The 22,759-nt window shown below is 36.9% G+C and overlaps 1 protein-coding gene across 1 annotated transcript in view; it reads right to left on the bottom strand.

Annotated features, from left to right (window-relative positions):
* LOC131030118 (beta-adaptin-like protein A) overlaps nt 1-22,759 on the bottom strand; it is a 163,548-nt gene that overhangs the window by 11,720 nt on the left and 129,069 nt on the right. The window contains exons 8-9 of the mRNA XM_057960804.2: nt 6,765-6,875; nt 5,414-5,590 (exon numbers count right to left, since the gene is read on the bottom strand). Of these exons, the coding sequence (XP_057816787.1) occupies nt 5,414-5,590; nt 6,765-6,875 (288 nt within the window). The remainder of the gene's footprint in view (nt 1-5,413; nt 5,591-6,764; nt 6,876-22,759) is intronic.

The raw sequence follows: 22,759 nt of genomic DNA, 5'->3' as shown, positions 1-22,759 counted from the left end.
TATTAATCTGATCTCGAAAATCAACAAGCAAGGAGGAGATATGATCCTTTGAATGAATGTCTCTTTCCAAAGAGATGTGTCTCCTCAATAAAATATTAAAGTATAAAAGAAATGGAATGAAAAAGGAAGATTATCTATCCATACAAGAGCAGATCTAGATCAAAGGAGATCAGATCATATATAAGTAATATGCATTCAGAAAACAGTAGTCTTGTGATCTAGCAAGTGTTGTGGTATGCAATATGATGATATTGATATTGTTTATCATATAATCTCTTATGTATTTTTAATCTAGTTAATAATGGGAATTACTAAATTATCTAGACTCTTATAATTATTTATTTAATCTATTTATTCTCCTACAAACAATCATGTAAGGGTTAGTAAGGAGAAGCGATTAGGAGAGGCAGTAGATGGGTTCCCCAATCTAAGTAGCCCACCCATGTTGGATGGATGAGGGTTCTTGCCAGTTGTGGGCCAAGGGGTGTTATATCATGTCCTTAGGCTTAGTTGCGGCGAATGATTTCCGGCCACCCTATTGTGCTTTCCTCCCCAATCCCTACAATGGTTGATTGTTGGAAGTGAAACAAAAGAATAGAAGCAATCATGTATAGGTTAGTAAAGAGACATGATTGGGAGGGCAGTAGACAGGTGCCCCAATCTAAGTAGCCCACCCCATGTTGGATGGATGAGAGTTCCTACCACTTGTGGGCCAAGGAGTGTTATATCACGCCCTTGGGCTTAGTTGCAGCGAATGATTTCTGGGCACCCTATCATGCTCTCCTCTCCAATCCCTACTAGGGTTGATTATTGGAAATGAAATTATAGATTAGATCCAAATAGGTGATGTAATTTAACTTGATTGCTTATTTATTTTAAAAAGTTCAATAGTATTATATGATTTAATTATAGAATACTATTTGTAATCAAATTATGTTGTAGAATTGTTACTTTGAGCAAAAATCAGGTATACCCCAATCAGGGGACATTACATGAGCTTTGTGCTTTGATCTTAATTGAGATTATTAGGATGTCTACAAATCTCAATAGCATCCCTTGTTTACTTTTTTGAATATGTAATATCCCCTTATAATTAAAACTTATGTAGGCCCAATTGTTATAAGTTATAACCCAATAAGCATAGGAAAATATTTTAATGATGAGGCCTTTAAACATTGGAAATTTGTAGTACAAATAAATAATAACAAAATAATGACTTAGTGGGTTGTGGGATGCTAGAAGTGGGTGATTGTAAAAACCCCAGGACACCTGCAGCTTCCTTGTGACAAATTTCTATGACAGCTTATTAATGAGGAGTTACAAGTTGGTATTCATGGCAAAGTAGGCATTATTTTGGGGATAGAATTTCATTAGTATTTTTCATTGCTATCTTTAAGAGGGAAAGTGGGTGTTGGAATTCGTGCCCTGCTAATGATACATATTGAGGTACTTGGTTGCCTTTGTGACATTTGCCAATTCATTTAGTTTTTTTCTGTCATAGTTTGAGCCTTGTGTTCAGCCATAGGATTTGAGGACCAAAAGCCCTTCTTTTCTAGAGATTAGAAAACAAAATCCCTTTGGTTTCCTAGAGATTGGAGGAATGCAAACCCTTTGATTTCCTGAAGGCAATCTCACACAAAGGATATATATGTACTTCAAAGCTTTGATTGGATTTCAGTTTTCAACATATATTTTGGTATCTACAGCAGATTTTGTATTTGTGAAGCTTCATCATATTCTGGAAGAATATGTTTTGTAATCAATAAAGAAACATTAGATTGTGCCGGAAGCTTTATTCATATTTGAGTGTTATTATTCAAGGCTTTATTTCATTATTTGTGCAATTCATTATTACATCTTTCTAGGCATTAATTCAAAGTACGCTCATCTTGCACTCACAAGATCTAGGTGATCAAAAGTGGTGAATAATAATAATAATTACTCACCATATGTTCTCACCTCACCCTCATGAGATCTTGGTGATGAGATAGTTGTACATATTTTATATTAAAATTTGTTGGGAATATTACAACATAGCCCTCCTTAATCACAACCATTGCTTTGTCAATGCAAATGTCATTTGAAGACTTGTGTGTGTGCTTTATTAAAGCAAATAACTTGGTTTGATCTTGACGGATATTTGAACCATGTTTCTTAAGGCTTAAAACTCACATGAAATGATCTTCCCTTCAATGTAGTGGGCCACCACACATAAGGTCAATCCATGTGTATGATCCACCCCCTATATTGGTCACCCCTTTCAAGTGAGGTTCAAAGAACATAGATTGGATATTCATAAGATCGGATGAATGAAGTCATTTTCTTTAGCAATGCAAGCACACATGTCCACATAAGACATTTGCATCGATAAGCAAATGATTTTGCTTAATGAGGAGCACAGCACAAAAAGGACGATTGATGAGGATATTGAGACTTGAAATCGTATTATCAATTTCAGCTGTGAAGATGGCATAGAGCTCAAATTTTCATGAAGATCCATGCTCAAAACACGTAAAGGTGTATATTAATTAATTAGGTAATTATAACTAATGCCTTTGTATGAATTTACTTAATATTATACTAGGGTATTAATTATTGAAGGATAGCATTAAATTTGGATGAAGTAAATAACTAATGACCTCTAGTACTCTTCATTATAATTGGATTACCTATATGATGAATTTGGAGCTTCTTTCTTATCTTTTATCTTGATGATGAACCAAAGTGTGGTTCAAGATGTCAAATTTTACATCATTTTGTATGCAATTTTTACCAAAGCTATTTTTAAGGAAAAAAATTATAGGCAGGAGTACTGAAGTCTCCAATATTACACATGTTTCGGCATATTTATTTTATGAGAAATTAGACCTAAATAGATTCTTTTGCAATAGTGACAAGAAGCTGTAGAGTTACTAACATTAGAAGTCATTCTCAAAGCATATGGTAACGGGGGAATCATATGTAGTCTATCTACCTATTGAGAGAAAATTATATGGAATCTATGCTGTGGCACTGACATTCTCAGGGGTCTCCTCACACGATGTTTGGACAGCCATATGTTTTTTTCTGAAATGTGTCTGCACCATTATATGCTCATGCAATATTATGCATGACCATTACATGCTCATAGCAATTAAGTAGGCTATATTCACACTAAATTTCTCATTCATGTCTCTTTTCATCATGCTTATCATGTGCAAAAAGATAGTCTATAACAATTTGTCCCATAATTTAATCCCCTATCCTCTTGTTAGGACCCTTAAGTTCTAACTGTTTGTTATTATGGAGTTAGGACCCTTATGTCCTAACCTCTCATTAAAAGCATTGCTATAATATAGTTGGTTATTTGATGTCATAAGTTCGTAGTAGATGTGTGGATTTATCCTATATTGGCTGTACCTCCTTGTCACTCTTTGAGAAGCCTTTACATTGAGGATGCAATGAAAGAGATCATCCCAGATTTTATATTCTATTGGGACATTGATCTTAAGGAGGTTGCACCCTCAAAGAAGCCAGCGATACTTCTTTCTGATATCTGAATAAAAACATATTTGTGGCTGTTCTTCAAGCATTGTGTTCATTTTCCAATGTTGCTTCTCTTTAATAATACTTTACAAGTGAGATCCTAACACGTCTCTTATGTTTCCAAGTGATCCTGATCTCATTCAGAAATTATTGCAGAATATGACTAAATAATATGGCTATCGACAAACTCTGTATAGCATCTTCTCATTTCCTAATATTGAATGGTTATAAGTATGTCCATTGTGTAGAAAGATAGGATCTATAGCTTTTTGTCCCATAAATTCATTCATTCTTTTATCTCTCATGTTTGCAAGTGACCCAGATCTCACTCAGTAACTCTTGCACGATATGGTTAATTAATAATTAATGAATGCCTACCGATAAAATCCATATACCAGTTTCTCTTGCAGTTTTCTATGAGTGATTCCATATCCAGTCACGGCGTGCAAAGATGGATAATATGCTAAACAGAAAGATATAACTCAAGGATTTGGGAAGGACAAAATGAGCATGGATAGCATGATAATGATACCCTTGAGAGACCTTCATTTAATTAAACTATAGCATAAAGGAATAACTCTGCCCCGAGATTAAATTCTTATTGTTTAGAGGGTCCCCCAAAAACAATTCAAAACTCATCTTGCAAATATGCAGGCACAATGCCTTAATTTTCACAGATTCACTAGGCTACTTGATCCAAAATCAATGACCAATACAAAATCTAATTATTAAGCTATAAGTTATAGAAAGTGGCAGATTATGTAAGGAATTGATATGCAAAGGAAGCCAATTCATTTAACTTTATGCATTTCCATAGCCATGAATGGTTTGCGTCATTGTTTATTCTTATAAACATCCTTTTATTGTCAGAAATAGGAAATTCTAGGCATATATCTGACCAGGCATGCACCCAATAACAGGATATACATATAACAGCAATGTCAGGTCAGGCTTCTCAATTATATTTAGAATGTGCACATGGGAAGCCTTGCCATGTTCTCCAAATGTGAATTAGATTCATATCCAGACAAACTTGTCCCTCTTCCCCTCAACAAGAATCTTTTATACTGTCTGTGTATTACTTCTCTTCTTTATGCCTAATGATTAGCTTCCACAATTGCACTGACGTTATTTCAACTTAGTTTCTTTACATCATTATTTTCTTTTAGTATTCAAGGTAAACCTTTTAGTCCTAGTTGGACAAACAATTAAGCAGTACGCTAGCAGAATTATAACAAAAAATAAACAGGATGCTACAAATGGACTTGCAAGGAGCATTCTCTGTACAACCTAAGCAAACTTGATGTGAAATGCATGTGTGCTTCAAGGATAAAGGAGACACATGTTCAATCTGGTGGCTGGAAGGGTTTATAACTTTACTTCATCAAATAATACACAAAGCAGATGGAAAACAATCTCTTTGCAATCCCTTTGTGGGCTTATATTACCAAATTGGTATCTTGTTGGGTGGTGACTTAAAAAGCTACTTTTACCTGTGCCTGTATTCATTAAAATACAAAGAAATAATTTCCATACAAATCTACAAACTAAGTATTTCCAATAAACAAAACTGGGATTAAAACTTGATAACATTTAATCTGAGTTCAGTATTGCAGGGGATAGCTTTTTTCCAACAGGTACATAACATGGCCTTTTGCACACCAGTAGAATTTTCATCTTATCCTTGAGACAAACATATGAACGCATTATCCATTTTTAGCAATATTGTCATAGTGGAACATTAGCATGAAGATTCAACAACTGATAGTCAAAACATACAAGACATGCATAAAAGAAATAAGTGTGTTCTGGGAAGAAAAACATCATGCATCCACCAGAAAACATGAAGGACAGATACAATAGAGAAGCTAGATATTCAAAAGATCACCTCTTGATATATGACAGAAAGGCTATTAAATTCATCAAAAATGCGGTCCTTGACTTCACTGCTTTGGGTATCAGCAAAGACTGAGACAGCTTGTTTAGGAGGATTTATTACACGTTCTGCAACACTCACATCGTGTTGCAAAAGCCTGTAGTAAAATAATGCCCTATCATGTACATCCTGCAACAAATTATGAGCATTAATAAAAAATATTCAGTATGCTGGAGACATTGAGTCAGATGCATTACAAATTAATCAAACCACAAGCATAGATAACATGAAAGTCTAAAAATATATGACATACTGTGCCCTGAAAATTCCCAAGTGAACCTGTATAATTTGTGGTAGAATTATGCTTCAGAGCAGGTGTTTATTTCAAATAAAGCTTGTTTCTGATTGGTCTGTTCTTTTTGCTTTATGTAAGATTTTTTTGGGTAAAGTACTCTATAATCTGATATTATAACTGCTGCTTCAGAGGGAAGCCCCTGATTTTGTACGGTACAGGCAGCTGATAATGGGACCGAGGATATGTATCATTTATAATTTACTGTAGGCCCTGCCTGTTATATTGTACTCATTTTGTCAACTATTATGCAAATTTTTTTTAAAAATTAAAAATAAAAAGCTTGTTTGGTTTTAACAGCATGTTATGGAACTTGATCACTGCAAAATCTCTTAAGCAAGGTTTCCAGAGTTCACAGAAAGGGAAGCACATTAAGGTACATAGTATTAAAACGAGAAGTCCAAGCCCATCCCGCCCTTTCTCATTCTCTCACATAATAATATTGATTCTAATTCATCCAATCCATCATCTAAATAATTTATCCTATTTACTTAAGATTCTAAGCAATTCTGTTCAAATGCAGAAGATACAGTCATGTTAAAAATTCATCACAGTAGAAGTGCTAAAAATTTAACAGCTATTCAAGGCAAATTAGTAGTTCCCTTTGAGTAAATAAAAAATCATTATTCCTTTATTTATAATCCTTTACAATTTTGAATTATACAAAGAGATACATGGTTATTTAATATTCAAGATTTAAGCGTTTATCATTCACTAAAAAGAATAAAAATCCCTTTAGTGTGTTGATAAAACAATCAATCTTAATGCATGATACAAGAAGTTGCAAGTATAATTACAGCATTAGTATTAACATCTTTTCAAATACTAAAAAATGTTTATTTCTAGTTACAAATATTTAAAGTCTCTTTTTACCAATTGTCCACTTCATACATGTACCTTGTCCATTCTCTGAAACCATACTACCTTTTTTCATGAAATTTGGTATTCTCATTTAAACAATACTAGCCACAAGTAACATACCAAATTAGATTAAGCTGAGAGGCACAATACCTGATGTGCATCAGCCAAGCCAGCAGCCAGTGCGGCACCTAAAGCCTTCTGGGTCTCTGGAGGCCTCTTGAAAAAGCACTTAGTAACTGCAGTCAGCAAATGCAGCCTAACCTGAGAAGTATCAAATTAAATTATTTTAGCAAAACGTTTTCGGTATCAACAAGTAAGATACAATAAAGGAGAATTGAAAAAATGTATAGTTCAAGCTCAAATTATATCATTTCACATAAGCAATGAAAAAAGTGGTTTCCATAAGACAAAAAAATCACAAAAAATATAGAAAGAAAATTGATGGATTTGGGCATACAAATAGAATTTGTTGAATTTCTTGGAGCCTATTGAACCACTGGAATGCCTTGTTTCAGGTTAAATAAATTACTGGTGGAAGCAAACCATCATACAGCTACAAATTATTTTAAGGCATACAATGAACTAACAAGTGGAAGATACAAGCACATGAAGACACCTAACATGAACTCTACTAATAGAGTATCTTATTATTCAGGAGAATGAAGTAATTAAGAAATGAAAAATCACCATTCATCAATAATATGGACAAAAATGAACAATGCAGAAGAGAAAGGTATATATTATCATCTATAATCAGTCATAAGTTCAGAATAAAGGCAAATAATTTAAGAATTAGTGCGCAAGTAAAATGGCATAGAAGAGCAATAATGCCATATACAATAATTTTTTTATGAAGATAGCTAACAAAAACAAGGGGAAAGCATGTGTGGATGCAGTGATTGAAATTCAAAATGGAACCTTTCTTGGTTCTCGGAAGAAAATTAATTTCCTTGTCTTTTCATGTTCACTATTTCCTGTGCTTACTCCCAAATGAGGCAGGATCTAAATTGTCAGTTCTAGTAAGGGGTCAGGTACAGGAATGAGGTTCTGGTACACCAGTATGGAAATTTATGACAGATGCCACTTTAATCCTGCATGTTCAAAGATCTGTCTAAATAATACTAATCTAAAAAAATCACATATTCATATATCTAGATAGAAGGAACTAGCTTCTTTACAAACTCCTCAAATTATCAAATAATATAGAATTGGGTTTTAATAAACCCATCACACAAGCCAAAATAAAGAAATCTCTTTTCTTAGTGCAAGTTAACAAGAAGTCAAAGACCAAAGATTGGATGGTTTCCTAAATAATATGCCTCAAATGTTTGAGCAATATAAATCAGTTTCATTATGAGATCAATTTACATGATCATAACTAAAATGATTGTTCATGGATTGCAGCCTGCCCTTATAATATTATCCAATCTGTCCAAGCAGGATATGTTTTTTCTATATTTTGTGTCTGTTCTTTTTGTTTTATTTAAAGAAATTAAGGGAGATGTCTATCTGTTCTCGTGGAAATTGAGGGGCATTACCTACCCACAAGCTCTGTTTCAAAGACATTTCCTATTGAAAGCTGGTTATAGGCGTCTCAATTGCTACTTCAGTTTGCTAAAGAATATCAAAGGACAAATACAAGAGTGAACAGCAACTTACCTTAAACTTCTGATGAAAACAGCAAACTATCAAGTCAAATCAGAAGGAATTCTAGTCAAAACAAAAAAATTGCAGCCATGGATATTGTCAACACAACATAATTTTGGTTGAACAACAATCCTTGCTCAAAATACTAATAAATAGGATCAAATGAACACTTGGGATCTTTAGGGAGTGCTTGGGTGTGCCCTAGGAGGCATACCCACAAATAAGATCAAATGAACCCTTGGGATATTTTCATTTTATCTAATGCCTCCTCTTGAAAGAATCAAGCCTTACTTATACTTCTACATCTTTGTCAGAGGTTGAAGGCATTATATTTTCCAAATCTCCAATACACATTACTAATCGGCACTTGGGACGAAGTCATGCACAATGTTGACACCCCAATAAATAACAGTATGCAACATCCTTCAAATACGTTGGGCCATTGTCATCCAACAGATGTTTCTACCAATCAGTACCATGGGCCAGGATTGTGCACCATCCCAAAACTACAATATCCCAAAATTCTTAAACTTCGACATGCACAAGGCAAAACACAAGTATGTGGAACATCCCCTAACACTGATACTTGGGACGGGATTGTGGGATCACCCCAAAACACCGAAAATTCTACAATACACAAGGAAAACACAAGTATGTTGGACATCCCCAAATGCTGATACCTAGGATAGGAACATTAACCACCGCGAAACTCCAATACTCTAACATATGCAAGGCAAACTCAAGTAAGTCATACATTACCAAACACCTATACCTAGGACAGTAACATTGACCACCTCAAAATCCAATAAGATAACATATGCAAGGCAAACTCAAGTATGTCAGACATCCCCAAATATTGCTACCTGGGACAGGAGTATGGAATATCCTAAAACTTCGATGAACACCATGGAAACACTTACACACACCTTTAGAGTTCTAATAACAAAAACTAAGATTTGCAAAGCAATTTTGGGAGGTGAAAATAGGAATTAACACAAAATAATAATTTTAATTTTTGACAAAGGCTCCAACAACCTACAACCTAAAAAGAACCTTCTGCACAAGAGATAAGCAATAGAAATGCTATGAAGCCAAAGAACTCATAAGATGCAAAAATGGAACTAGTTCAATATACAATGAGGAACCCATGGTATAAATACAAAACTGAAACCCTAAGATGAGCTAAGATCATGACAAGAATCTTAATCCTATGATAAGAGATACAAACAATAAATGACCCAAGTTAGCTTAAGCATGTAAGTGTGAATAGGACCTAATATTAAACTAATTAGGTAATATAACATGTTTGCACCGACAAGAAGACGATCGCATGGCTAATAGTAGTAGTCAAACATGTCAAATAAGCAACAAGGAAAGATAAAAGAGCATTGTAGAAGACCTAGTGAATACCGACAATATCTCATGGGCATTGTAGAGTGTTGTGGAATGTCCACAATGCATTTGAAGATTCAAACTGAGAAAATGGCTTGTGAATATTGCAAGATAATAGTGGCAATGAAGATGCACAACCTCATTATTTTGGAGCTTTCCCAGATTCAATTTCTCTAGGGTACATTCTATTGATATCTCGTTTCATGTGTGTTTGATTTGTTTACTTTATTTTCATTCTACAACTGCTCCCCACATTCGAGCACTTGAGCAAGCATATAAAGTTATAAACGATAAGTCCACTAATTACAAACATAATATGTAATCATAAAAGCAAATAGAAGTAAATTCAAATCCTATATAATATACACAACCAGAACATTGTGTTGTAGATTGCAAATGTCATATGTTAGTTGTAGCATAAAAGAAGTGTGAAGTATGTGAGTATCTACACAATTGCATTTTGAATACTAGATGTCATGGCAGCCCATCATTGCAGCTAGCATCAATTTACAGAATTACAGGTACTGATTTCAGCAGCATAGAACATTTGACTTGACTTTAATAGATGTAAATCTGTGTTGGTGAATTGTTATAGGAACAAATGGATCAACATTTGGGTGATTTTCTAGTAGATTTCAGCAAAATAACTCAAACTGCTCCACTAAGAAGGAACTACAACTTTGCCTCAGATGTTGCTTTCATATCACTTGTCAGGAACCAAATATACAATTTACAGAAAAAAAAACCAATATGTACCACACAAGATGTGGAGTGGACTAATATGCTCTAATATTCAATATATTTAGAAATAGAAATACACTTGAGGTAGGATTGCACCATAGAATATTCCTTCAAGAAAAACCCACTCCAAGCGATCTCTTGCTTTGAGATCAAAACCAGCTGCACTAGTCTAACCTTACCATTCAATGAAAGCAATTCATAACCAGTGATAGCTTTACAATAACCTATATATACCCATTTATCAAATAATCATGTGACATCCTTTACCCAAATGTTGCACTTTAACTGAATCATGTAGCTTAAGCCTTAATCTGAAAAGAATCATTTCATCCCATACAATTGACCAAGGTTTAAGTGTGACATAACTGCATACTCCATAGCCTCATATACATCATAATACAATGAACTAGATTTTCCCCTTATACCCTAGCAAATGACCAGTTGGTTAGATCTTGCTAATTTTGAGTCATTAGTTGATTTGGCTCTTTATCCAAACACTCTCAATGGCTGTACAGCAACAGGATGGTTGATTGCACCATTGAAAACTTGGCACGAGCTCACTACATGGATGAGCAAGCCTCAAAGAAGAAAGTCCCCTTGGCTCTTCAAAAACATCAGAATAAACATAGACATCAGATCTGATTGCATTAAGGGCAGTTTGTCAATATCATCTATTTTAGCTTTCCAAATGACACAAGAGTTAAGAATTTATACAAATTGACTTGTTTAACTGTTGGCCTACCAGAGAGCAAAGGACTAGCCGAAGACATCAATTATTCACTTTAGTATCTTCTCTAGGCTGATGATCTTGTGGAAACCCTCCAAGAACGCCATGTGTTCATAGTCATACTGACAAGATGATTCATGTTTCACATTGCAACAATTAATTGGACTGATAATGCAAACCAATTTTGTCTCAGAATGACTCAATGGAAAATGATATCAATCACTTCCAACATAGGACTGGATTGTCCATCCTTGAAGCATCCCAAGTGGTATGGGAATGGACACTTCTAATAAGCACAATCACAATCCCAAATGGAAGAGCTGAACCCTTAATGGGTCCACTTTGTTAAGAAATCACATTCTTCAATGATGAGTAGGCAAGGCTAAAGAAGCTAGCAAGAGAAAAATATTTGTTCCTTTCTGGATGCAAAAGAAGAATTGGGATTTGTAGGTCCTGTTGATGTGTTTTCTACGCACATGCGAACACAAAATAAAATACCCAAAAGTATCTTATCCTCTCTTGAACAAATTACTCAAATGCTGAAGATTGGTTTAAGGATCACTTGAGACAACTCCAAGGTTCATAAATGTCAGGTCTTGACGTGTGGATAAGCTCAATGGTTTGATGTGATTATGCTGGAATCACGAGGGGACTTGCATTGAATTGTCGAATGCTTGAATCGCTGGAACTCGATCATCTGATGTTGCAATTTTGTGATGCTTTTCTGTCCTAAACTAGCTTGAGTTGAGAAAAAAAGGGGACAAAAGATGAAGGGTTGAGAAAGTCTATTCTAAGGCCTAGAATGTAAGAAAATGGATGAATGATTAGATGGAATCCTACTGAGCGAGGTCTCACCATCAAATTGAACAATTTGACACAAGCTCAGTTCAATCTTCTAAGGGATAATTCGAAGATGTTCAAATCATTATCATCAAACATTGATCACCATCCAAGTCAATGCATAAACAATGGATGTATAGCAATTTGAAGTTAAGCGCATATCATTCCAGTTGACCACACAAGGCACACTTGCAATCAACAAGAGGCTAGTGGTATGGACTAAACGGATTCCACACAAATGCATTCAACAAATTCCTCCATCCAATCTAATCAACGTGAAAGTAAATTGAGAAGTAAAGACTATGAAAGTTGTTGAAGTAACAAATCAAATTCACCATAACTTCAATGAAATCAATTTTGCTCTTTACAACAAGGTTTGGCAATGATCTTTGCCTTCTCCTACTCTAACTCCTATTCCATTACTATTCTCCTAACTATCTATTAACTATTCACTACTCACTATTAACCTTTGCAAAATGAGGAGCTTGAGTTTTATATTGAGAGCTCATTACAATGAACGGTCGGGGATCAAATCTCCATCAACGGCCAAGATTTTACAATGAAAACCCTAATTAGGATTTGTTACAACAAACTCAATTTGGCCAATGAAATAATTACAACACTTTAGCATAACCAATAGATAATAAGGATAGGTGCCTCGAAGTTTGTGCCATCATGGGCGAGTCAAGTACATTGAATCCAGATGTGCTGATGTAGAGCTTCGATTGGTGGAGATAGTGATTGGGATGTGTTGTGACGTTTTCACACATCGCCCCATTGCAAATGGGGACCCATGTTTTTTGCTCGTTTTGCTCGTTTTCGCTTTGCTTTTTCTAGGGTTTTGTTAGTTTGTTAGTTGTCTGGATTTAGGGTCAAGCCTTAGGGTTTTAATTACCGTCTTTTCGGACCAAAATCCAGTCAGTTTTGGGAGCTTTTTGAATTTCCTTTTCTAGAACGCAAATTTTGAATGCAATGATTTCGCCAAAATGGTCTAATTTTCAATTGGAATGTTCATGCAGAGCTTAAATTTGTCTAAGTGTTGACCGTCAATGTGAATTTTTGTCCGATTGAATATTTTGACCAAATTTTGACATTTTTGAATTTTGATCCTGGGCATTGGAATTGATTTGTTTTCGCCTCGTGAAGTGTTAAAATGTGAAAAATCTTGTTATTTTGGCCTGTAGGAGTAAAATCGCTCCTGTCCCTCAGTGAAGGACGGGAGCTCATTTTCAAATATCTCATCATCCTTGCAGAGTCCAGACAAATTTCAAGTTGGAAGTGATGGAGAACGGCGAGATCTTTCCATTGAATATAAATTGAAGATTTTCGTGAGCACAGAAATGCCTCCAGGAGGAAAATCGCTCCTGTCCCTCAGTAAAGGACCGGAGCTACAATTCAAATTTCGTCTTGTCCTTGCAAGATTTTGAAAACTTAACAATTTGAAAGGGTCCGAAGGAAGATACTTTGCCAAATGAATATAATTTGAGATGCAAAAACGAAGGAGAATGACCTATATTGACCAAATCGCTCCTGTCCCTCTCCAAGGGACCAGGGCGAGGTACCTTGTAGCTCTCGTCCCTCTCCCAGGGACCAGAGCGATTTCCTTCATTATACAAAATCCACACAAAGGTCAAGGCAAGTTTACGTTCAAAAACAAGGAAAAACATGAGATAAATGCGTTGAATATAAATTGAAGATTTTTGGGACGTCCATAACAGTGCTAAATGCCTAGTTCGCTCCTGTCCCTCAGGAAGGGACCAGAGCGATTTTTGATATAATTGCTTTTCTTGCAAAGTTACAAATGATGTCAAGGCATGGACGAATAGAGTGAAGAAGGACGAGTCCGTTGAATATAAACTTGGAACCTGGCAAAGTGAGATAGTGGCCACAAGGGAAGGATCGCTCCTGTCCCTCTCCAAGGGACCAGGGCGATACAATGATGATAATACTCCCTACGCAAGTTCAAGGTCGTTCCTCCAAAGTTCAAGGTCGACACAAGTCAAGACAAGGTGGCGAGGGACATTTCAAGGCATCTTCATCATGCGCAAACACTCAAGGGACGTTAAAATGAAGAAATTGACACCATATAACATAGATCGCTCCTGTCCCTCAGGAAGGGACCAGGGCGATGTTAGATGTATTGATCATTTTGAGCAAGATTTACGTAAGGACAAGATTTCGCAAGGTCTTAGAGGGTCCACGGAAAGGTAGAAAGGTGATGCATGAAGATTTCAAACGTTAAATAATCACCAAAATGGACCTAGGGACCATATCGCTCCTGTCCCTCTCAAAGGGACCAGGGCGATTTGCTTTGGATTCCTTGTTTTGCTTCAAGATCAAGCTAAGTCAAGACGTCTTAAGATAGCATATGGTCCAAGGCATCGTTTGAAGATAATTTGCAAGAGTGTTGAACGTCCAAACATCGCCAAATAATGTAAAAGCCTCACATCGCTCCTGACCTTTGGACAAGGACCAGGGCGATCTTATCAAAACACTCACGTTCCTTCAAGATCAAAGCAAAGCGAGGTTAGGAAGAGCGAAGGACGGCGTCTAGAAGACATTGCAAAGGAGATCAAAGTGTAAAGTTGCCAAGGTCAAGGAAAAAGGACATGGATCGCTCCTGTCCCTCTCCAAGGGACAAGGGCGATGGTCCCTTTAATACGTCCAAACACATAATGAAGACAAATGGAATAAGCGCGAAAGGAATGAGCATAGATGTTATTCGCCTTACAATGGAAGTTCGAAGGTCAAAGATACAAGATGAACGTGAAGACATGGAGATCGCTCCTGTCCCTCTCCAAGGGACAAGGGCGATGTTAGGCAAAACACATGATATTCTTTGAAAATCACGTTAAGACAAGGACGCACAAGGTTTTAAATGGCATTTGGAAGATGATACAAGGAAAGGATCGTACCAAAATGGAGAATTTCAAGCAAAAACCTTAGGATCACTCCTGTCCCTCTCCAAGGGACCAAGGCGATAATGGTCATGAGATGCACTTGCTCGCACAAGAAAGAAATTCAAATTCGAAGGACCACCAGATGATCGATTTGGAACGTGGAAATGAAGGAGTTGGATGTAAGAAATGCAAAAATCGAGACCAAAGTCATGGATCGCTCCTGTCCCTCTCCAAGGGACCAGAGCGATGAGGTACGTCCTTTTGTTTTCCAGTTTTGGCGTCAAAATAAACAATTCGAATTTTCCTCAAATGCTAAATCGATTTAAAAATTGAATATCCATTTTATTTAGCATTTAATATGGCGTTATCTTTTATTAATTATTTTTTGCCTTTATTTAAAAATCGAAATTCACATTTAAAAATAAAGGCATTTAATAATTAATTATTAATTTAATAAAAATCAAAAGGGAGCGCTTGGTATTTTAGAGGTCGGCCTTTGTTATTTGTTTTAAAAATCATTTAAATTGCCTTATTTTTACACAAGTCGGCCTATATGGTGGTAAGAGGTATGAGCGCTATAAAGGGAGGGTGAAAATCTTCATTTTCACATCATCATTTTCATCTCTTACATGCGATTTGAGGAAGACAAAGGAGAAATGCGATTTGGAGTATACAAAGGAAGTGCGAAAGTATCATTCAAGAGGAGGAGCGAATTTCAAAGGGAAGGTGCAAGCATTATCAAAAGAGTTCGAGTTTCAAGTTAGGCAAACTTGCCAAGGGCATTAGAGATCACGTCCAAGACTTGAAGGGTGGCGAAGTTGATATGAGGAACGTTCTTTTGAAGATCACATCAAGACTATCGAATTTCAATTTTGCCTAGGCGATTTTATTCATTTTGCATTTTAGAGTTAAGCTCTCAAGTAAGGTATGGCAAGATCTCTTGTTTTAATTTCGAATTTTGATTGTCATTGCCTTAATTTTGAATTTTGAAAATTTTGTTTTTCCTTAGCTCAGTCTTTTTTAGGAAATGATTAATAAAGGACTTATCATTAAGTTTCCTAAAATTTGCTCTCTAATTTATGTTATGTATTGCAAAATCATGTTACTAATTTTGAAATGTTGTGTAGGCATCAAATGGAGGTCTCATCAAGGAAAATCAAGCCGGATCCAGGACGGTCTTCGCCAGGACGGTCTTCGTCGGGACGGTCTTAGCCAGGACATGGGTGACCTCTTTCAATCCAGCGTTCCAAGGCGAGGTACATCATCTTCCTGCACATCAAGGATGCAAGGAGTTAGAACAAGGGCTCGTTGAAGAAGCAAAATAGTTCTAGATGAATTAATTAAAGAAAGCTTCTCAACAACATCAAGTTGAATATTTACCAAAGTTACAAGTGTCAGATGAGGTGGCATCCTAGTCATCATTTCTCCAATCAGTGAGGTCCATCTCAGCATGTCCAGATTCAATGTACTTAACTCATGGAAGGTGACACAAACCCCAATGTACCTACCCCGGCTATCCATTGGTCGATTTTTCTAGAAGGGACATGTGTCCAAGCAATACAATTTTATCATTGGTCAAACATTAAATGTTATGTAATGGTTGTAACAAACCCTAATTAGGGTTTTCATTGTTGAATCTTGGCCATTGATCTTGAATTGATCTAAGCCATCAGATTGTATTGTGGGCACTATATAAGCCCAAACATTTCATTTGTAAAAGAGAATTAGAGTTAGAGAGATTAGAGGATTAGAGATAGTATAGAAATAGTTGAAAGTAGTTAGAGAGTAGAATAGGAGGACAAGGCAAGAAATTGTTGCCATTGATTGTAAACAAACTCCATTTTCATTGAAGTAATGGTGAAATATGTCGTTTTCTTGCAATTTGCATGGTTTCTTGTTGAAGTCTTCAATCTTAGATGGTAGATGATTAGATGAATGGAGGAAATGTGATTAATTGATGATGGAATTCGTATATCCATACTACTAGCAGTTTGTTGATTGCAGACTTGCCTTGTGTAGTCAACTGGAATCGTTCAGCTCAAGCTCAATTTCAATTTGTCGCTTCTTCATTGATATGCATCAACTTGGATGGTATCTATGCCTGCGGTGATGATTTGAACATCATAAAGCTTCCTTAGAAGATCGCACTAGCCTTGTGTAGATGTTCCATTGATGTCAAAACAAGACCTAGTTAGAGTTTCATCAAAAATCAAATCATTGCTCCTACATTCTTAGTATTAGGATTAGATCCTCTCTTCGCCCTTATCCTTTTTCCATTTCTTCAAATCTAAGTTAGTCAGAGCCTGTGTCCAGCAAAGCAGATCGGAAGTTCAATGTAAGTCCCCTTGTGATTCCAGCAAATCACATCGTACCACGAAGAGCTTATCCACACGTAGAGACCCTACATTAAGGAACCTTGGAGTCATCCTAACTGATCCTTCATGCGAATCTTCAGCAGTTAGAGGCTTTATTCAAGAGAGGATAAGATGCCCTTAGGTATTTTATTCTGTGTATGATGGTGTACAAAATACACGTCAACAGGATGCCACCTCAATTCGCTTGTAGACTTGGGAGATTTGATGCCCAACATTACAAGCTTGCTCGATGTTTAGTGTGATGATGGGAAGCATCATGCATTCATCCTTGCTTGCTTATCCTACCTTGAGATAGTTGTGTGCTATCTCTTTATACTTCAAGGTCTTGACCTTTTCATGTCATCTTGATGCGGTGAAAGTACTTGAGATTCTTCTCCCTTGATACTCTTGTGCTTGCTGATGGTTTTCTTCTTGAAGTTGCATGGTGGCAGAGTCTTGCAATCTTCCCTCTCTCATTTCTTCAAGGTGTTGCTTTGCAACTTGCATCATCTTCCTTTCACATCTGCAAAACAAAACAAGTATGGCATCAAATACACATAATATATGACCTTGATACTTCTTTTAACTTGATATATTCTTTGATTTTATGTGTTTTGCAGATCTGATAGGAGGATCTAGAGAAAATCCGCTCTCATGAAGGAGCACTTGAAGTTGTTTTTCGCTCCTCGAGAGGAGCATTTGAAGTTCGCTCCAACCCTGATGCTCATGAAGTTCGCTCCAACCTTGGTGCTCATGAAATTCGCTCAAACTTGTCTTTGAGCTTGCTTTGATTCATTTTCCTTCCTTCCATGGGTTCTAACATTGAGTCTTCCCACTATTTATTGATGCAAACATGATAAACTATCCTTAGGGAAGGCCTCTAGAGGAAATTCGCTCCACATGGCTTGAACATGAAGTTTGCTCCCCTCTCTCAATTCATGAAGTTCGCTCCCCTCTCTCCATTCATGCAGTTCACTCCTCCAACTTAACACATGAAGTTCGCTCCCCTCCTTTGATTCTTGAAGTTTTCTTTCAACTCAAAATCAGATCGTCTCAAGGTAAATACTCTCACATCATCGTTGGGCAAATGAAAGAAATTCGCTCTCACTTAGGAATACATGAAGTAAAATTCGATCTACTACCTTTGCACATGAATTTCGCTCTCCTACTTCAAGACATGAAGTTCACTCTCCTATGCCCAAACATGAAGTTTGCTCCTCTGTGTCTAAACATGACGTTTGCTCCCCTGAGCTTGAACATGAAGTTCGCTCCTCTATGCCCAAACATGAAGTTCGCTCCTGAGGGCTTGGAGATGAAGCTAATTTCAAACTAAAATTGAGCTTGCTCTTCTTTCACTTCATTGTTTCATCTACTCAATCCTTAGGTTTTTAAAGTTATCCTCATTCAAACGCTCAAATTCAACATCACACACTCAAACAAAGCTCCTAGGGGAAATTCAATCTCCATCCTCAAAACATGAAGTTCGCTCTCCCAGCTCAAAACTTGAAGTTCGCTCTCCTGGGCTTGAACATAAAGTGAATTTCGAATTGGAACTCTGACTTACCTTTGCTGCTTTCACTCGCTCTCTCAACTTCACTACGTCATAGCATGCTCAACATGAGGTCTTAGGATGAATTTTAGCTCTGTGGGAGAGGCACAAGAAGTTTACCTATCTAGCATTTTCTCATTCATTCTTCGTTTGAACTTATGATGGATTTAACTTCTCATGTGATCTGGATGTTACTGAAGGGTAACAAACCCACTTATTTCACACCTCACACAAGGCTATCCACTTGACTCCTGGCTTCCTCACCATCTATACTTTTTCGATGCAAAGGTCAATAGTTAAGAACTCCAACACTATCCTAGAAAGCAAAAAAGAGTGGGGCTCCCCATTTGCGATGGGGCGATGTGTGAATACCTCACAACAGGTCCCCTTTGTTTTCTGGCCTCCACCGTTTTTGCAAACTGGCAACCTTACTCTATTGAATTGATGTTGAAGGGCTCTAATATATTTTCTTTCTTCCTAACTCCTATTGAATATGAGAATGATCTCCAAAGACAAACTTTTTGTGAGGACCTAATCAATGCATTGTACCTCCAACTTGATGGAGAAGCAACTGAATTCATCAATATACTATTGAAGTTAGTGTGCAGATGCCTGACAAAGACGGAGCTAGCAAATAAAAATCTATTCTTTGAAGCAAAGAGGGTAGAGTACTTCCAGAAAGTCTCATTGAATACCATTCATGAGGCAATGGCCGACTGCTTTGTTGCAAGCATAAGTTGGACACCAAACTACCACCGAGCTCATTCATCTTAACTTCAATGCATTGTGGCTAGGGTTGTCTACTTACTGAAGTAAAACCACAAACTGCATATCTAAGAATGCAGATTATTCATGTCAATTATGTGTAGAAGGGAATCTGATATCTTGTTCACTTGAAAATAGGTTCTGTAATAGAGATGGCACTAAGAATATCGTTAGAGATTGGTTGTTGACTTATGAGTTGATAGAACCAGTGTTCCATGGGGACGCGTCCCCCCCTTTTTGGCCGCGTCTCGGAGACAAGGATGTCTCCAGAACGGGGGGATGGGGACGCGACGTTCTCTATTGTCCTACCACCGCCACCCAAGCGCCGCCGGAGACGGGGAGACGACTCCGTGTCTCCCAAGGAGACGTGTCCTTGGGAGACGTCTACACATCTCTCGAGGGAGGGGAGACAGTCAGACATCTCCCGTCGCCCCACGTATATGCAACGTTTTAAAATTAAATTGTTTTTAAAAAGTGACTTTTTTGGGCGTTAAGGGGTAACCCTAATTGGACGTGGGCCCCACCCTTTCCCCCAAAACAACACAAAACCATGTTTTTTGTTGATTTCACTCTCATTTTGAAAGACTGATTTTTTTTTCCAGCAAGCTGAAGAGGAGGAAAAACTTGTAGAAGATTGATTGAAGGGGTGAGAAAAGTGATTGCAAGTGTGATAGGAGCGAGAAGAAGCAAGAAGAAGAGGAAGAAGATTCTACTACATTTTGGAGAGAGTTTTCAGTTTTCAAGCACAAGGTAGGGTTTTTCTTGTTTTTTTGGTTTTATTTTCTGATTTTCATTGTCATTTTTGGTTCTTTGTTTGTTTAGCTTTAAATTTGTTTTTTTTTCCTATTCATCTCAAAATGAGATTTGATGTTGAATCTTGAGGGCAAAATGATGAATGATGAATTGAAAATAAAATTTACAATTTATGATTTTTTTTATTTAAAAATAAAAATAAAAATAATAAAAATTGAAAAACAAATTTGAAATTTCAATTTTGAAAATAAAATTTACAATTTATGATTTTTTTTATTTAAAAATAAAAATAAAAAATAATAAAATTTGATGTTGAATCTTGAGGGATTTATTCATCATTTTGCCCTCAAGATTCAACATCAAATCTCATTTTGAGATGAATAGGAAAATAAATTTATCTGTTGAACTAGGCTGATTTTATTTTTATTTTTATTTTGTGAAAAGCAGTGTCAATTTCACAATGAGCTCCCAAGGCATGAGTGAGGATGAGATGGAAATCCATTCTCATAGTGAGAATGATTCAGAATTTGAACCTGAAAAATAAGGGGGGTGACCATGGGGCTGATCCTGGAGCCCAATCTAGTTCTATGGCGAGTGCACCACCTAGTACAGGTTGCCCTTCAAAGTTGTTGGCACCGTATGTTAGGGGTCCTTTTGATCCTAAGTCTCCTCTCAAATAGTTTGCTTTAAGAATATCAGTACAAGGCACATCACATTCAAGTGGGGGAACAAGGAAGTGGAAGTGCAACATTGTGACACTGAATGGTCTGGTAGCATTAGTAGGGTGAATGCACACTTTCTTTTTTGGAGAGGAAAAGGTGTGAGACATTGTAAGTTTTTGGAGGAAGCTAAATATATAAAGTACAGAATTGAGTTTAGCAGGCTTTGGGGGGTTCCAGATGACACAAATATTTCAATGCCTACTACTTTGTCTGCTAGGGCAGCCCTTTAGCACAGCCAAAATCCGCCACATACTTCTCAAGCTTCACAGACAATGTAATGGTTACCCCAAAATCCACTTCTAAATGAAATCACAGCTATAAAGTAATTCCGTGAAACACTTTGCTTGCAGTCCCTAATTTCTTTGTTTTTGTGCTACAACCCTTATGACTCCGGAATGGTTTGTTGTATTGTTTTTTTGTGCTCTTTTAACAAGGATCTATGCATGTAACATGAATATGAAAATGAAAGCATAAACACACAACTGAAATAACCAGCACACTGTATTTATAATGATTTTCAGATTAAGTGCAATATTGGCAATGAAACAACTCACTAAATACTCCAGCATTAGAATGGCATGAATATTGTTTACTTCAAAGAGTGATGGCCTGGGCCATAGCATTAGGCTGTTGCTAACAAGATGCTATAGTACACAGCTGCTACAGTGACGCTATAGCTACAGTACGCAGCTGCTACAGTGACGTTGCTACAGTGACGCGGCTGCTACAGTGCGCCGCTGCTACAGTACGCGGCTGCTACAGTAATATTTTATCTTCAGTTAGTCCAATGTCTTCACATATCATCCCCTCAAAGTGGCATAAGCATCGGACAAATGGAGAAGAAGTTATGAGCAAGACATCCAATCTGCCTGTAGCTAGAAACGCACCCAAACTGCCTGATAATGAAGCTGGTAGCAATGGATTCCAAAGGCCAAACCCCAGGGGAATGACGTCTAGAATGTCACAAGAGAGGATAGACGTCCTCTGATGCCAAGAACGGATCTGCAACTCATGCATCAATTTGTTCTCATATTCAACATATCTAATGAAGCCACAAACGCTTTCTTTTATTCTTTTTCCAAGGGTCGACTCAACTCTCATCGGCAATGTGGGATAAAAGATGAGCAATATAAAACATATATTAAAATATTCACTTATGTCTCCCTTGGGTACAGATCCCCATAAAATAAATATTAGAGTAACACTTTAATATTTTACAATTAAATTAAATGTTACTTTAATAAAACTTCGGACATTAAAATGTATTAGCAATCGGACTCCGAATAATGCGAGTGATAGCTCGTCAGAAAGCTCACACCGAGGAGTATCAAATCCAAACACCAAAACTGGCCTCCACTATGTCCTGCTGACTTACTAAAAATAGTAAGTATGCCTGAAATTGAGTAAATCAACTTCGTTTTGGCCCAAACTGGAAATGACTAGGCCAAAACACTCCAGGAACCCCTTAAACCCTTCGTTAGCCCTCGGGACCATGTAGAACAAGGCTAATGTACACACACTTGGTCAACTGCTAAAGTGGGGACATTACAGACAAGAGGAATGATGTTTGGATCTCCATCCACTTCCACTTCTAGTGCCGCTAGGGCAGGGAAACGTAGGTTGCAGACACCAAAGAGTAACCCCATTGCTGATATGTTTAATGTGCAGCTAAGAGATGAGATAGATGAATCCATTGGCAAGTTCTTTTTTGCCAATGGCATTCCATTTCATGTTACACGGTCTCCTTATTATAGG

Source organism: Cryptomeria japonica, chromosome 6 (assembly GCF_030272615.1).
Source record: "Cryptomeria japonica chromosome 6, Sugi_1.0, whole genome shotgun sequence".
Taxonomy (NCBI): domain Eukaryota; kingdom Viridiplantae; phylum Streptophyta; class Pinopsida; order Cupressales; family Cupressaceae; genus Cryptomeria; species Cryptomeria japonica.
This window is presented reverse-complemented; position numbering and strand designations above follow the sequence as displayed.